Here is a 15,923-nt window from a genome sequence, read left to right as displayed (position 1 = left end):
TTCCACTCCATCAGTGTGACAGACTTTAGTATGCATCAGAATCACATAGAGGGTTTCTTAAAACAGATTGCTGGGCCCAACTCCCAGTCTGATTCAGAAGGTGAGGAGAAGCCTAAGAAACCTCATTCCTATTTCCCAGCTGATGCTGATGTTGGTGGTCTAGGGTCCATCTTCAGAATCATATAATGGAAAGGCTACAGGAGGATCAAAACCTCCAGAGTTAGAGAAAGGGTGCTGGGGTCCAAGATTTGACCCCTTAAAGTTACATGCCCTGGGGCAAGTTTCCTCACTTATAAGTGAAGTAATATCTACCTTACATGGTTTATATAATGAATCAACAGCATGCCATGTATAAAGGTCCTAACAGTGTCTCACACATAAGAAATATTCCACACTCTCCCCATTCTGAACCCTTACGATGTCCTTCATTGGATCTCAGAATTATTTTACCATAATTTTTCTCCATTTCCATGTAGGAAATACTGTATCCTAACAAACTTCTCTAATGTATTTCTCCTTTATCCTATATTAAACACCTAGATCTGTTTCTTTAGCAAAGTCAGCTTCTTTTAACAGTTGTTTTACATTAACATGTGTACCTAGTCTTCTAGCAGTTATGTAGCAAATATTATCTTTTTTGTGCATTATAATATATACTAGAACAGCTCACTTTTTTCCTAAGCAAAAAGCAATCTCTCTCTCCTTGCTTTTTTAAGTTTTACTGTTTTGTTGTGTAAATGTATTAAATTCATTTGTTTGTTTTCCTACCTTGGGATATCTCTCTCTTCTCCTCTATATGTGGAAAAGACTTAGCTGATAAAGCCTCATTTCTATTAAAAAATAAATAACTTAAAAAAAACAAAGCAGGTCTTTCCTAGCTCAGTTTACTAGTCCTACCAAATTTCCCATTTCTTCTGACCGTTTATCAATAAGATATTCTCCTAGAGATGTTATAAAGCCCTTTTATAATGTTACTAAATTCCTCTAAAACAAACAAAAAACAAGAAAAGTACCTCCCAATAATGGAACAGAAAGAGTATCTGCTTCACAATAATGTTTCCAGTTCTCCTAAATGAAGAAATATACCAAGGTAGATAAACCCACTACAAAAAAAAAAAAAAATCTTCATATTGAAAAAAATTACTATCAAATCTTAATTATGTTATACCCATACAAGACTCCTTAAAACAAATATATATATACGCTAAGTCACTTCAGTCGTGTCCGACTCTGTGCAACCCCGTAGATGGCAGCCCACCAGGCTCCCCCGTCCCTGGGATTCTCCAGGCAAGAACACTGGAGTGGGTTGCCATTTCCTTCTCCAATGCATGAAAGTGAAAGTGAAAAGTGAAAGTGAAGTCGCTCAGTCATATCTGACTCTTAGCGACCCATGGACTGCAGCCTACCAGGCTCCTCCATCCATGGGATTTTCCAGGCAAGAGTACTGGAGTGGGTTGCCATTGCCTTCTCCAATATATATGTATATATATCCTTCTAAATATCCTTCTGTTGTTATATAAAACATGTTTTTACAAAACATTAGCGAATACTAGGAAATTATCGTCTGAGTGGCAGAGTATTAACAAGGCCGAAACCTATCTTTAAAACAATCTAGTAAGTGTAAACTAATAGCAATTATGTAATCAAATTTCATCTCCCTCCTGTGGATTATAGATCATGTTGCTATTGTTATTGTTTTCACTATGAAAAACGTACTTCAAGCACACAGTCTAAAATCTCCATGAATTAAAAGATATACCATACCTTCACAGTATAATTGAAGTATTTGGCTGATTGCATAAATCGATGGAATCCATCACTTTCTTTTGTTGCTACAGTTATGACTAATAATTTATCTGCAAAGACAGAGGGAATAACATAAGACAGTTTACCAAGAGGCTAACTACTCACACTTTACAGAGATCACTATAGTGATTAGAGACCTCATTAAACCCATGGGAATGTTTTGGTTTGTCAGTCTACATGAGAGAAAACAAAGAGCTGTTGAAAAACTAGGCAATTAAAATTGGTTATATTACTACCAAATGACAGACTGTCAAATAATGAATTATTTTAATGGTAAGAAAGTACATTAATATTTAAGATAAAGCATGCCCTCAACGGACGATTTCAGCACTAAGAGAAACACTTCCAAAATGGCACAAGGTTTTATCTGTAAAGACCAACTCTCCTACATATTATCTAATCAACCAGCTTCATTGTCACCTATAAATCATTGCTGATGAATTACAAACATCAGTTAGGTTCAGAAGGACATTACATTCCTCAAAGCACACATACAAAACAAAAAGATCCAATCATGAGATTAATCCTAACTTTTTCAAATAAATTATGACAAATTAGAATCTTAGTATTTTCCCTATCAAAGAATGTTTGTAAATGTGAAGTCTATAAAATCCATATTTATATCACCTTCAATGTTTTATTTTTTCATTAAAGAATAAAAAGAACCAAAATCAACACTGCCATAGTAAATACACAGCTTTGAGTCATCATTTTATAATGGATTACTATTTTCAGTCTAACAAAACACCTCTTCTTAATAGAAGAAAACAGATTTAAGGAGTCATCTCAAATTACCTATAGAAGCTATTAAGGAAAAATGCTTATCAGAAAAAGACATGTTGGGCAAACGCAAAAAAGAAACAAACACATCAGAAAACGCCAAAGGTGCTAGAGCATTTTCTTTTTTAAACCTTAGGGTATGAGAGGACCAGTGGACTAAGAAAGCAAAATGTCTTTTTGACATTCTAAGCACTGAGTTCGGAGAAGGCAATGGCACCCTACTCTAGTACTCTTGCCTGGAAAATCCCATGGATGGAGAAGCCTGGTAGGCTGCAGACCATGGGGTCACTAAGAGTCTGAAATGACTGAGAGACTTCACTTTCACTTTTCACTTTCATGAATTGGAAAAGGAAATGGCAACCCACTCCAGTGTTCTTGCCTGGAGAATCCCAGGGATGGGGGAGCCTGGTAGGCTGCTGTCTATGGGGTCACACAGAGTCAGACAGGACTGAAACAACTTAGCAGCAGCAGCAAGCACTGAGTTATGTCATTTGACTCTCAATTACTGTTATCAATAAGAAAAAATGTACAGTGTTAAGTATCTCCTAAACAATAAACAATGATTGAAAATGAAATACATAGCATTAATGTATTATCAGTTTAGTTCAGTACAGTTCAGTCGCTCAGTCGTGTCCGACTCTTTGAGACCCCATGGATCGCAGCATGCCAGGCCTCCCTGTCCATCACCAACTCCTGGAGTTCACTCAGACTCACATCCATCGAGTCAGTGATGCCATCCAGCCATCTGCTCCTCTGTCGTCCCCTTCTCCTCCTGCCCCCAATCCCTCCCAGCATCAGAGTCTTTTCCAATGAGTCAATTCTTTGCATGAGGTGGCCCAAGTACTGGAGTTTCAGCTTTAGTATCATTCCTTCCAAAGAAATCCCAGGGCTGATCTCATTTAGAATGGACTGGTTGGATCTCCTTGCAGTCCAAGGGACTCTCAAGAGTCTTCTCCAACACCACAGTTCAAAAGCATCAGTTCTTCGGCACTCAGCTTTCTTCACAGTCCAACTCTCACATCCATACATGACCACTGGAAAAACCATAGCCTTGACTAGACGGACCTTTGTTGGCAAAGTAATGTCTCTGCTTTTCAATATGCTATGCTATCTAGGTTGGTCATAACTTTCTTCCAAGGAATAAGCATCTTTTAATTTCATGGCTGCAGTCACCATCTGCAGTGATTTTCGAGCCCCAGTAAATAAAGTCTGACACTGTTTCCACTGTTTCACTATCTATTTCCCATGAAGTGATGGGACCGGATGCCATGATCTTCGTTTTCTGAATGTTGAGTTTAAGCCAACTTTTTCACTCTCCACTTTCATCAAGAGGCTTTTGAGTTCCTCTTCACTTTCTGCCATAAGGGTGGTGTCATCTGCATATCTGAGGTTATTGATATTTCTCCCGGCAATCTTAATTCCAGCTAACAATCTATTAAAAACTATTTCATAAGATCCAAGGTAATCATCAAATTTTAAAAATAAAATATAAGTAAGTGTAACACACATAAAGAAATCAATTCAAGCAAGTCAATCAACAAAAAGGAAAACATTACCATGAAGATAAATATTAACATTTTTATATATTTTTCTAGAAATGTGTATTTCTCACATAACTTCCACCATTATGAGAAACAGATATTCAAGCAAAAATAAAAGTCATTTTCAATAAAGCTGTCAGCACTTTTCTAATAAATTAAAAGCACTTTTTCAATAAATTATTCTTTTTTAAAAAACAAAATTTCATTTGTAAAGTTTCAAACAGGGCTTAATCAATTAAGAAAACTTGACATATTATCATTCACAATAAATTTTGAATAAAAGAATACTAGATTCTATTTCATAAGAGTAAAGGAAATACTTTTTAAGTACTTTTCACTGTCATAAAATGACTATATTTAAAGACAGCTTTCTTTACTAGCTTTTTCTACATAAATCAGAGTATTAGCTATAGGTTTACAGATTTTGCCTAGATGGATTTTTATACTTAAATTTTCAGCACAAAATTAACAGCAAGGATTTCACCATCCTCAATAGGAAAGTAATGTTGGCCAGACCCTCAGACAGACAGAAATATTACCTAATCTAATGACTCAGAAGGCAAAACTAAAAATATGCAGCCTGACTGTGTCTGGCAATCCTATGCCAAATAAGGACTCCTGTTGTTTCACTATTACTGCTAATTATAAAAAAGTAAAACCAAGTAATAAGTAATTTCATCAAAGAAAGGTCTATTCAATAACATTACATACAAATGTTTGTTTCTTCTTACCTGCTATTAGTATCATAACTGTGAGGAAAATAAATCTTACTCAACTAGGAAGTAAAAGAAAAAAGGGCTGACATGTACCACTCACAAGTTCTTGCCAGCCAGTAGTTCAACAGTTCAACTTGCCCACCGTCTTATGACATATTCTTGTTAAAAACTTTAACATACATTTAACACATAATTCAGATTCCAGTAAAATTCATACCACAAGTTTACCAGAAGTATTAGGACAGAAGATCAACTGATCTCCAAAATCAATGTCAAAAGAGAAAAAGAGGAGAGGGAAACTAGCATACTATATCCCACCAGAATTAAGAGACAATGCAACCAAACATACATCACTGCCTTTATTAGGGTCCTGATGTGAAAAATCAACTGCCAATAAGGTATCTGTGAGAAAATTAGGGCAATTTGAACACTAACTTATATTTGTTAATATTAAGAAAATATTACTCATTTTTAGCATGCTAATAATGGTGCTGATATTTTTTAAAGGGTCCTTATAATTTAGTACTCCTGCCTGGAAAATCCCATGGACGGAGGAGCCTGGTAGGCTGCAGTCCATGAAGTTGCTAAGAGTCGGACACGACTAAGCAACTTCACTTTCACTTTTCACTTTCATGCATTGGAGAAGGAAATGGCAACCCACTCCAGTGTTCTTGCCTGGAGAATCCCAGGGATGGGGAGCCTGGTGGGAGGCCGTCTATGGGTTCGCACAGAGTCGGACAGGACTGAGCAACTTCACTTTTCACTTTATAATTTAGAGACAAATACTCAAGTATTACCCAATGAAAGGATATGGTGTTTGTGATCTGTTTTAAAATTCTTCGGGGTAGATAGGAGGCAATGGAGGAGGAAGATAAAAAATTAAACAAGATTGCCCACATATGATAATGGTTAAAACTGAATGAATTTACATATGTTTGGAAATTCCTACAATTAAAAAGCATAATCCATAATATTCCAATCTGAAAAATATTCAATATAAAACTTGTTTTAACAGTCTGAAAAGGAAAAATGGAATAGACAGAAGAAATTTTCTAAACAAAGAATATTATAATTTAAACAACTTATAATTAGTACCTTACCCAATCCACCCACAACAACCAAAAGGATCAAGTGAGATGTTGAGAAAATGAGCTTGAAAAATGGGCACCCATCAGCCACTAACAAAACCAGTCTAAGAATGTGATAAAGATAAGCCCAACTCTGGCCAAATATAACCTCTAGAGCCACGGTCTGACTCTGTCAGAAAGTGGAGTAATGCAGTTACCATGAGCAAGAAACATGTAATGCATCAATAGAGTGTGGTTGATGAGAACCATTTATCAAATGAAAATCACATCAGAGCCAAAAAAAAAAAAAAAAATCCTTCTATAATCATATGTACAAAGTCCACCAAAATGCCTAGCACTATAGTAAGGTTTAATAAATATTTTAGTGGCTTAATAGTTAGCTCTCTAGAAAAATTTAGATGAATAACACAACCTCTCCAAAAATCAAGGCAATTTATTTAGAAAGGCAAAAACAAACAAACAAAAACCACACTATGTTCTCTCTTAATGAATTTACAACTCTCAGAGAAAAACGCATTGTTAGAGTCGTGTTTTTTCTCTAGATGTTGACTTAATAACAGAATTTATCAATTTTTAGTGCTGATCTAAATTTTCTTTCCAAAAACAAATCATAGCTTTAAAATAGGAAGTTTTTGGCTAATATGTCCTGTCTCCAAATGATTCTTCGATCAGCCCATAAATCCAGCTGAAATTCATTGTCTTAATGACAGGCAGCACATTCAGTAACTCAGCACCAGCCCAGCTACCTTTGATCTTACTCAGAGGGATAAATTTCCTATCCTTCCAAGAAACTTTCTCTACACTCAGTCTTAATTTTAAATTTTCAAAAATTAAAAAAAAAAAAAAGTTCTACCCAAGAAGGAGCTGTGAGTACATTGCCCTTACTCTGTTATAACTCATTTTATGAAAGAAGTATCTTTCATCTATAAAACTCAGTGGTGCTCAACTTTCTATTCAAGGAACACATTTTCTAGGAATGGTTACCATAAGAGCCAGCAAACTTTCACTGTAAAAGTTCAAATAGTAAATATTTTAGGCTTTGTAGTCTATATTCAATCTGTCACGATTCTCTTTTTTTTTTCTTTCTTCTTTAAAACATTTCTAAAATTAAAAAAAATTTTTTTCTAGGTTTTCTGGCTGGCTGCATAGAAACAGTTATGGGCCAGATTTGGCCTAAACATTATAGTTTGCCACTGTGGCTGGCCATATGGATCTGACAACAAACTATATGGATTCCAGTCTCAGACCTACTACTTATTACTTGTTTGAAATTGGTCAATTACTTAAACTCTGTGTCTCATGTTTCTCACTTATAATATATATGTAATAATAGTATCTGATAGGCTTGCTGAGATGGTTAATGAGTTAATATATACAAAGTGGATGATACTACATATGTGTTAGACAGTATCTTACTTTTTCTCCTCAAAAGATAAATATGTAAGGGAGGTTGTAGTTGAAATGCAAATCTCAGCAAGTTATATAACTCAATCTCCATCTCTATCAGTTATTTATTCAAGAACTGTCTTTTTTATTATTAATTAATTTTTATTGAAGTACAGTTACTTACAATGTTGTGTTACTTTCTAAAGTACAGCAAAATGAATCAGATATATGCATAGATATACCCTCTCTTTTTTAAGTCACCACAGAGCACTGAGTAGAGTTCCCTGAACTGTAGAGTAGATTCTCATTTGTTGTTGTTGTTCAGTGGCTCAGGCCTGTCAGATTCTTTGAGCCCCATGGACTGTAGAACACCAGGCTTCCCTTTTCTTCATCATCTCCCGGAGTTTGCTCAAACTCTTGTCCATCATCATTCAGTCAATGATGCCATTCAACCATCTTGTCCTCTGTTGTCCCCTTCTCCTCCTGCCTTCAATCTTTTCCTGCGTCAGGGTCTTTTCTAATGAGTCAGCTCTTCGTAACAGCTGGCTAAAATATTGGAGCTTCAGCTTCAGCAGCAGTCCTTCAAATGAATATTCAGTGTTCATTCCCTTTAGGATTAACTGGTTTGAGCTCCTTGCTGTCCAAGGAACTCTCAAAAGTCTTCTCCAATACCACAGTTCAAAAGCTTCAATTTTTCAGCACACAGCCTTCTTTATGGTCCAACTCTCACATCCATATATGACTAGTGGAAAAACCATTGCTTTGACTATATGGACATAGGTCAGCAAAGTTATGTTTCTGCTTTTTAATATGCTGTCTAGGTTGGTTATAACTTTTCTTTCAGGCAGCGAGTGTCTTTTACTTTCAAGGCTGCAGTTACTGTCTGCAGTGATTTTGGAGCTCGAGAAAATTGTCACTACTTCCATTGTTTCCCCATCTATTTGCCATGAAGTGATGGGACTGGATGCCATGATCTTAGCTTTTGGAATGTTGAGTTTTAAGCCAGCTTTTTCACTCTATTTTTGCACCTTCATCAAGAAGCAATTTAGTTCCTCTTAGTTTCTGCCATAAGGGTGATATCATCTGTATATCTGAGGTTATTGATATTTCTCCCTGCAATCTTGATTCCAGGTTGTGCTTTATCCAGCCTAGCATTTTGCATGATGTATTCTGCATATAAGTTAAACAAACAGCTTGACAATATACAGCCTTGACATACTTCTTTTCCAATTTTGAACCAGTCCATTGTTCAATGTCTGGTTCTATTGCTTCTTGACCTCAGGTAAGGTGGTCTGGTGTTCTCATTGCTTTAAGAATTTTCCACAGTTTGTTGTGATCCACATATTCAAAGGCTTTAGCATAGTCAGTGAAGCAGAAGTAGATGTTTTCTGGAATTCTTTTGCATTTTCTATGATTCAACAGATGTTGGCAATTTGGTCGCTGGTTCGTCTGCCTTTTCTAAATCCAGATTGTACATCTGGAAGTTCTCAGTTCACGTGCTATTGAAGCCTAGCTTGAAGGATTTTGAGCATTACCTTGTTAGCACATGAAACGAGTGCAATTGTGCAGCAGTTTGAGCCTTCTTTGGCATTGCCCTTCATTGTGACTGGAATGAAACTGACCTTTTCCAGTCCTGTGGACACTGCTGAGTTTTTCAAATTTGTTGGCATATTGAGTGTAGCACTTTCACAGCATCATCTTTTAGGATTTGAAATAGCTCAGCTAGAATTCCTTCACCTCCACTAGATTATCATCAGTTACCTATTTATATATATAATCGTGTATATATGTCAATCCCAATCTCTCAATTCATCCCACCCCTCTCCTTCCCCCTGCTTGTCCATAGGTTTGTTTTCCATGTCTGGGTCTCTACTTCTATTTAGCAAATAAGTTCATCTATACCATTTTTCTAGATTCCACATATACAATATTTGTTTTCCTCTTTCTGACTTATTTCACTATGTATGACAGTCTCTAGGTCCATCCACATCCCTACAAATGTCTTTCAACTTTCAAGATTTCATCATACTGGTATAGCACTGTCCCTTTATCCATGGTTTCTGTCACCCATGGGTCAATCATGGTTTGAAAATATTAAATGGAAAATTCTCAAAATAAATAATTTATAAGTTGTTAAACTGTACACCATTCTGAGTAGAATTGACTAAAAAATCAGTTACAACCTGAAAGCAGAGAATTTGGTGGGAATGTTAAGGACTCCAGGCCTGGGAGACTGTAGCCCTGAGAGTATGCTCCAAGGAGGCAGGGTGGGGAATCAGGCTATATACAAGTTTTCAGCAAAAGAGATAGACAGTCTGAACATCAAATATTATTGTTAGATAAGGAAAACCAGATATCGAGCTAAGGTATCTAGCATTTCTCTGTGTATGAAAGAGGCAATCCTCTCGGCTCACTGAATTCATTCCTTTCCTATGCACCTCAGCGATCTAGGGCCAAATCTTGTTTCTTGATTGTTTATGTCCTTGATTCCTTGTTCACCTTAAGGGGTGGCAGATATGATGGATGGCAGCTTCTTGCATCACCTCCCTCCAGCTTCTCATCAATTACCATGGGGGGTGACAGCATCTGCAGGATCACAGGCACTGTGTTCCCTTTTGGGAGCTCTCATTCACATTTGGAGGGCTGGAATTGCTGGTAGCTGTGACATTTCTTGCTCATCAATATGGCAGAAAATATTTCACTTCACAGTACCGTGGTAAAATCTCCTGCCATCCTGCTCTCTCCCACCATGACCTGAATCATTCCCCTGTCCAGTGTACTCATCAGTTAGTCACTTAGTAATTGTCTCAGCTATCAGATGCACTGTCACAGCATCACAGTGCTTGTCTTCAAGTCACCCTTACTTGACTTGTACTTTGGGGCCATAAGGGTGACTTGGCCATAAGTCACCCTTATGGCTCCAAAGCACAAGACTAGTAATGCTGGCAATTCAAATACACCAAAGACAGCCATAAAGTGCTTACTTTAAATGAAAAGGTGAAAGTTCTGACTTAATAAGGAAAAAAAAAAGTTGAGGTTTCTAAGGTCTACGCTAAGAACAAATCCTCTATCTGTGAAATTTTGAAGAAAGAAAAAGAAATGCATGCTAGATTAACTTTCTCACTTCAAACTGTAAAAGACACAGCCACAATGCATGATAAGTCCTTATTAATATGGAAAAGGCATTAAGTTTATAAATATTTTGAAAGATCACATTCACATAACCTTTATTATATTGTTATAACTATTCTATTATTAATTATTGTTGTTAATCTCTTACTGTGCCTAATCTATAAATTAAACTTCATCATAGATATGTAATATGTATAGGAAAAAACAGTACATATAGGGTTTGGGACTATCCAGTTTCAGGCATCCACTAGGGTTCTTAGAATGTACCCCTTACTGATAAGGGCTGGGGGTGGATAGCAACTGTAATGGGGAAAAAAATCTATGTAAAAACAGTTCAAGTGGAAGCTGTTTATTAAAGTAATATAGAAACTGTATATACATCTTCTCAAGTCTTTTCATTTCTCTCCGTCTCCAAGCAAGTTTACTCAAGTTATGACTAGTCCTTTTCTACAACACCCTCCTAAACCCCACTACACCCACTCCAATCATATCTCTACAAGGCAGACTTACCTTTTCAAAACCTTTAGATATCTAACCACGTCACCCCATTGCTAAACATCCTTAAATTACTTTCCATTGCTCTTAGAAGGGTGACCAAGCTCCATTACCTCAAAGTTCTTGACTATCTCTATCCTCTCTGATCTTATTCTCCATTTTGCTCTCTCTCCTCCAACTGCAGGCCTTTTTTCTGTTCTCCAACAATGGCCTGCTCCCTCCCACACTGAAGATAATTGTGGATGCAAAGCCTTTACCTAATGTCTCCTCTGATCTCTTGAAGTAGCCACTGCCTATTCAACTCATTGAGATTCTTATATATAGATAGATAGATAGATAGATATACATATATATATATATATGCCATTTTCTCAGGGGAATCTTCTCTGACCTACTCAAGCAGGTCAATGCCCATTATATATTCCCACTGCATTCTCTACCTCTCTTTTGGAGCACTTTATGACAAACTATAATTTTATATTAATTTGTACAGTTATTATTTGAGATTAGAGTCTCTTTCCCCAACTAGACTGTAAATTCCAAAAAGGCAGGATGTTTTTTGCTCAGCCCGATACCTCCAGGGCCTATCATACTGTTTAGCATGCAGTCGATTCTTAATAAATATTTTGTTGAATGAACAGATTCAGGAACAATGGATGTTATATTTTATCTGTGCATGTGTGCATGTTAAGTCCCTTCAGTCATGTCTGACTGTTTTCAACCCTATGGAGTGTAGCCTGCCAGGCTCCTCTGTCCATGGAACTCTTTAGGCAAGAATACTGGAGTGGTTTGCCATTTCCTTCTCCAGGGGGATCTTCCTGACCCAGGGATTGAACCTGGGTCTACCACATTGCAAGCAGATTGTTTGGATGTACAAAATAATTTGTTCCTGGCAGAATCCCTGTGTAGTTTGTATTATCATATCCAATTCACAGATGAAAAAACTAAGGTTAAATAGTTTAACTTAGCCAAAGTCACCCAAGTTACCAGCATAGCAGAAAGTAGAATTTCAGTTATTTCTCACAGTCCATTTCTTTCCAGGGTTTCATGTGTCTCACTTGGTGGTGAGAGGTCAAGAGACTGGAGGCAAAATTTGTTTTATTACATGTACAGAAGAGATAACACAGCAAGCCTAAGACTTCAATCTTACTTTGCTGTGTTGATCCCCAACTGGCATCTGGAAAGCTGACTTTGTAGACGATTTTCATCATTCCCAGATAAGAACAGCTCATTGTAACTGAATTGTACAAACAAGGTATCTATGCTGAACACCAGCTTTCCTTCTAGGAGTTGGGAATTGTGATACAGAAGTTGCCTCTGTGACCAGCCCTGAATAAAAACCTAAGTCTCTAACAAGTCTCTAACTAAGTCTCTAACAAGCGATTCCAATAAATAACTTATCATATGTGTGGTCACTAGTTGCTGGTGACTCCCCTGAGAAAAGACTCTTGGAAGCTGTGTCTGGTTTCCCTGGACTTTGCCTACATGCCTTTTCCCTTTGCTGACTTTGCTTGGTATTCTTTCAATGTAAACAGTCATAGCTATCAATATGACAATATGCTGAATCATCTGAGTCCTCCTACTGAACTGGGGAGCCTGGGAATTGTCTTGGGGAGAGCTTACCCATTATGCTTCTAGTTACAGGCAGCAAGTCTTCATCTGAAAGAGGCACTATGGGCCTAACTGATTATATATCTGATACCTGACTATTAGATTCTGGGTTCAGAGGCCAGGCTAGAGAGATACAGAAAAGACTCCAAATAGACTCCATAAAAGAAATATTTAATAGATAAGACAATCACACCCTGCTTCTCTACTGGTTGAGAATCATTTCATTTTTTTTAAGTGAAGGATAATTGTTTTACAGAATTTTGTTGTTTTCTGTCAAACATCAACATAGGTATACATATGAGAATCATTTCATTTTAACATAAACTGTGATCCCAGAGTTTACTCTAGCAAAATCCACTTTTTTTATAGGGAAGGAAACCAAGACCTGAAGAGAAAATCAGACTTGTCCAAGAACCTGCAACTGGTGGTAATCAGCCTAGGACTGGAATTGATGATTCTTAATTACTAAAAAAAGTGGCTTTTCTAGGTCTCGTTACACAATTTTGTTGCTTTTTTTTAAGCACTGAGTCACTTAAACACTATGACAAACTGAAGTCATGGAGTTCAGGTGGCAAGGAAACACATTTTACTTTGTGGAATTGTTGAAAGAAACTCAAGAGACCAAAATTCCTCAAAAGCAATTCACACCACAATTTCAATGAGGAAAAAAACCTAAAAAGGATATGTCAAAGAGACATCAGAGGAGTCCTTAGTATTTCTGTAGGAAAAAGGGGAGAGAGGAAAGGCTTGAAGAAACAAATAACTTTCAAGCATTAATGCTACATAGGGAACATCTTCACACGTTAGTATTTAGATGGATGCCTAAGTTCTACAGCCCACTCTGGACAATGTTCTCAGTCACTAAGTCATGCCCAACTCTTTTCAGCCCCATGGACTGCAGACTGCCAGGCTCCTCTCTCCATGGAATATTCCAGGCAAGAATACTAGAGCAGGTTGTCACTTCCTACTCTAGGGGATCTCCCCGACCCAGGGATTGAACCCGCATCTCCTACATCTCATGCCTTGGCAGGCAGATTCTTTACCATTGAGCCACATATGAAGCCCTACTCTGGACAACACACAGACATAAGGCAAATGAGATGAGCTGGGGGGGTAGTGGGGGAAGGATAGCATGTAGGATAACCAACCATCCCAGTCTGTTCAGGGCTAAAAAGGTTCCCAGAACACAGGGCTTCTGTTTTAACACTTGAAAAGTCCAGGCTGAGTTGGTCACCCTAGCAGTATGGGTAGTGGGACTACAGAGGGTAAGTACTGCTAGTTATGTGCAACAGACTGGATGACAAATGGTCCACAAGAACATTAAGTTAGGATAAACTCTTCTGGAATCAGAAGATCAACACCATATATCGAGTGAAACAGGATCAGATTAAGACTTCCAGAGGCCCTGGTCACCAGAAGGTCAAAGTGCACTAAGACAATCTCCACTCCTCAGAAGTACCTCTCATCTCAGTTCATAGCCAGAGCCTTTTCTCCATGTCCTCACATGAGGAGGGGCCTAGGGACCCTCTGGGGTCTCTCTCTCTCTCTTATTAAATATTTACTTATTTGGCTTCACCCAGGTCTTAGTTATGGCACGCAAACTCTTAGTGGCAGCATGTGGGATCGAATTCCCTCACCAAAGATTGAACCTGAGCCCTCTGCATTGGGAGCATGGAGTCTCAGCCACTGGACCACCAGGGAAGTCCCTATGGAGTCTTTTATAAGAAAACTAATCCCATTCATGACGGCTCTACCCTCATGACCCAAGTCTTTCCCGAAGTCCTCACCTGCTAATACTATCGTCCTTGGATAGTGGAGGTGAGAATTTCAACATATGAATTTGAGGGGGACACAAATGTTCAGGCCATTGTAGTTACATACCCGTTGACTAGTAAACACGCCTATTTGATGAAACACTTTCATCCATGAGAACTGTATTATATAAGCCAAATGAATATCTTTCTCACAAATAGGATCAAATATCTCATACTATAAGTGTCTTCATAATTTTAACATGATGAAAGGGGCTGGGGTATCTTCAGAACCCTTATAAAAACCCTAATCGAAGTCATTGTGACTCTACCCTCATGACTTAAGCATCTTCCAAAGGTCCCATGTTTGTAGATTAGGATTTCAACATGCAAATTTTGAGTGGACACAAATATTCAGGTCATATTAAATATGAAGTACAGTTAAAAGTACCCAGAATGTTTTTAGTAGCCTGGATGGGAGGGGAGTTTGTGGAAGAATGGTTACATGTATATGTATGGCTGAGTTCCTTTGCTGTTTCAGCTGAAACTATCACAACACTGTTAATAGGCTACACTCCAATAGAAATTTAAAAGTTTGTTTCTAAAAAAGCACCCAGAATGAATGGACTGTCTTGGAAAAGGCAATGTTTCCTATCTTTACAAGTATTTATAAAATTAATACAAAATCATATTCCAGAATTTATGACTTGGAGAACACAATTGATCTCTTCAAAAGTTAGGAAATGTATACCTTGAATGTAATTTTAATGTCAAAGGAAAAAGGATCGGCCCTCTTCACAGACACAGCAGCTCAAATCTGTTGAATTCCAATGGTTTAAAGGTTACAGCAAACTCCAAAAAAGAAAGACACTGGTAATGAGAACCTCCTTTGAGTGCGATGGTGTAACCCATCTGCTGGCCAAATGCTTCAGCAGAGACTATGAACTGCCTGCCAGAAATCTGGTCTCAAGGTTGTGTGCTGCTGCTAAGTCGCTTCAGTCGTGTCCAACTCTGTGTGGCCCCATAGATGGCAGCCCACCAGGCTCCCCATCCCTGGGATTTTCCAGGCAAGAACACTGGAGTGGGTTGCCATTTCCTTCTCCAATGCATGAAAGTGAATAGTGAAAGTGAAGTTGCTCAGTCTTGTCTGACTCTTAGTGACCCCATGGACTGAAGCCTACCAGGCTCCTCCATCCATGGGATTTTCCAGGCAAGAGTACTGGAGTGGGATGCCATTGCCTTCTCCAAGGTTGTGTAGTTTGTTCAAATAGATTATTGCATTTGATACAATCTGATCTACTGCTCTTTATTCCATGTTTTGCGTAGGCACTAAAAATGTCTCCTAGACTCATAATCAAAGGGTATCAATAATAAAGTTAATTACCAGAACGAAACAGCAGGGACTGAGATAATAGATTCCTGCTAATTCACCTACAATTGAAAAAAACAAAAACAAAACAGTTATCCAAGGTCAGAGGCCACCCTGAGATGCACTTGTGGTCCATCTGAGACGAAGTTGTAAGGGTGAGGTGCCTAAGCCAAGATGAACCCCACTTCCCTATAATGGAAAACAAACAAAAAATCTTTTTAAAGAATCTTGCCTAAGCTAAAGGAATG

At 37.8% G+C, this 15,923-nt stretch overlaps 1 protein-coding gene across 2 annotated transcripts in view; it reads right to left on the bottom strand.

Moving 5' to 3' along the window:
* Positions 1-15,923, bottom strand: part of PLOD2 (procollagen-lysine,2-oxoglutarate 5-dioxygenase 2) — a 120,748-nt gene that overhangs the window by 65,595 nt on the left and 39,230 nt on the right. For both annotated transcript variants that reach the window (XM_061419251.1, XM_061419258.1), the window contains exon 2: positions 1,765-1,856. In XM_061419251.1, coding sequence (XP_061275235.1) covers positions 1,765-1,856 — 92 coding nt within the window. The remainder of the gene's footprint in view (positions 1-1,764; positions 1,857-15,923) is intronic.

This window comes from Bos javanicus, chromosome 1 (assembly GCF_032452875.1).
Source record: "Bos javanicus breed banteng chromosome 1, ARS-OSU_banteng_1.0, whole genome shotgun sequence".
In the NCBI taxonomy this organism is placed as follows: domain Eukaryota; kingdom Metazoa; phylum Chordata; class Mammalia; order Artiodactyla; family Bovidae; genus Bos; species Bos javanicus.
Note: the sequence above shows the minus strand (reverse complement) of the source record. Positions and strands in the feature narration are given on the sequence as shown.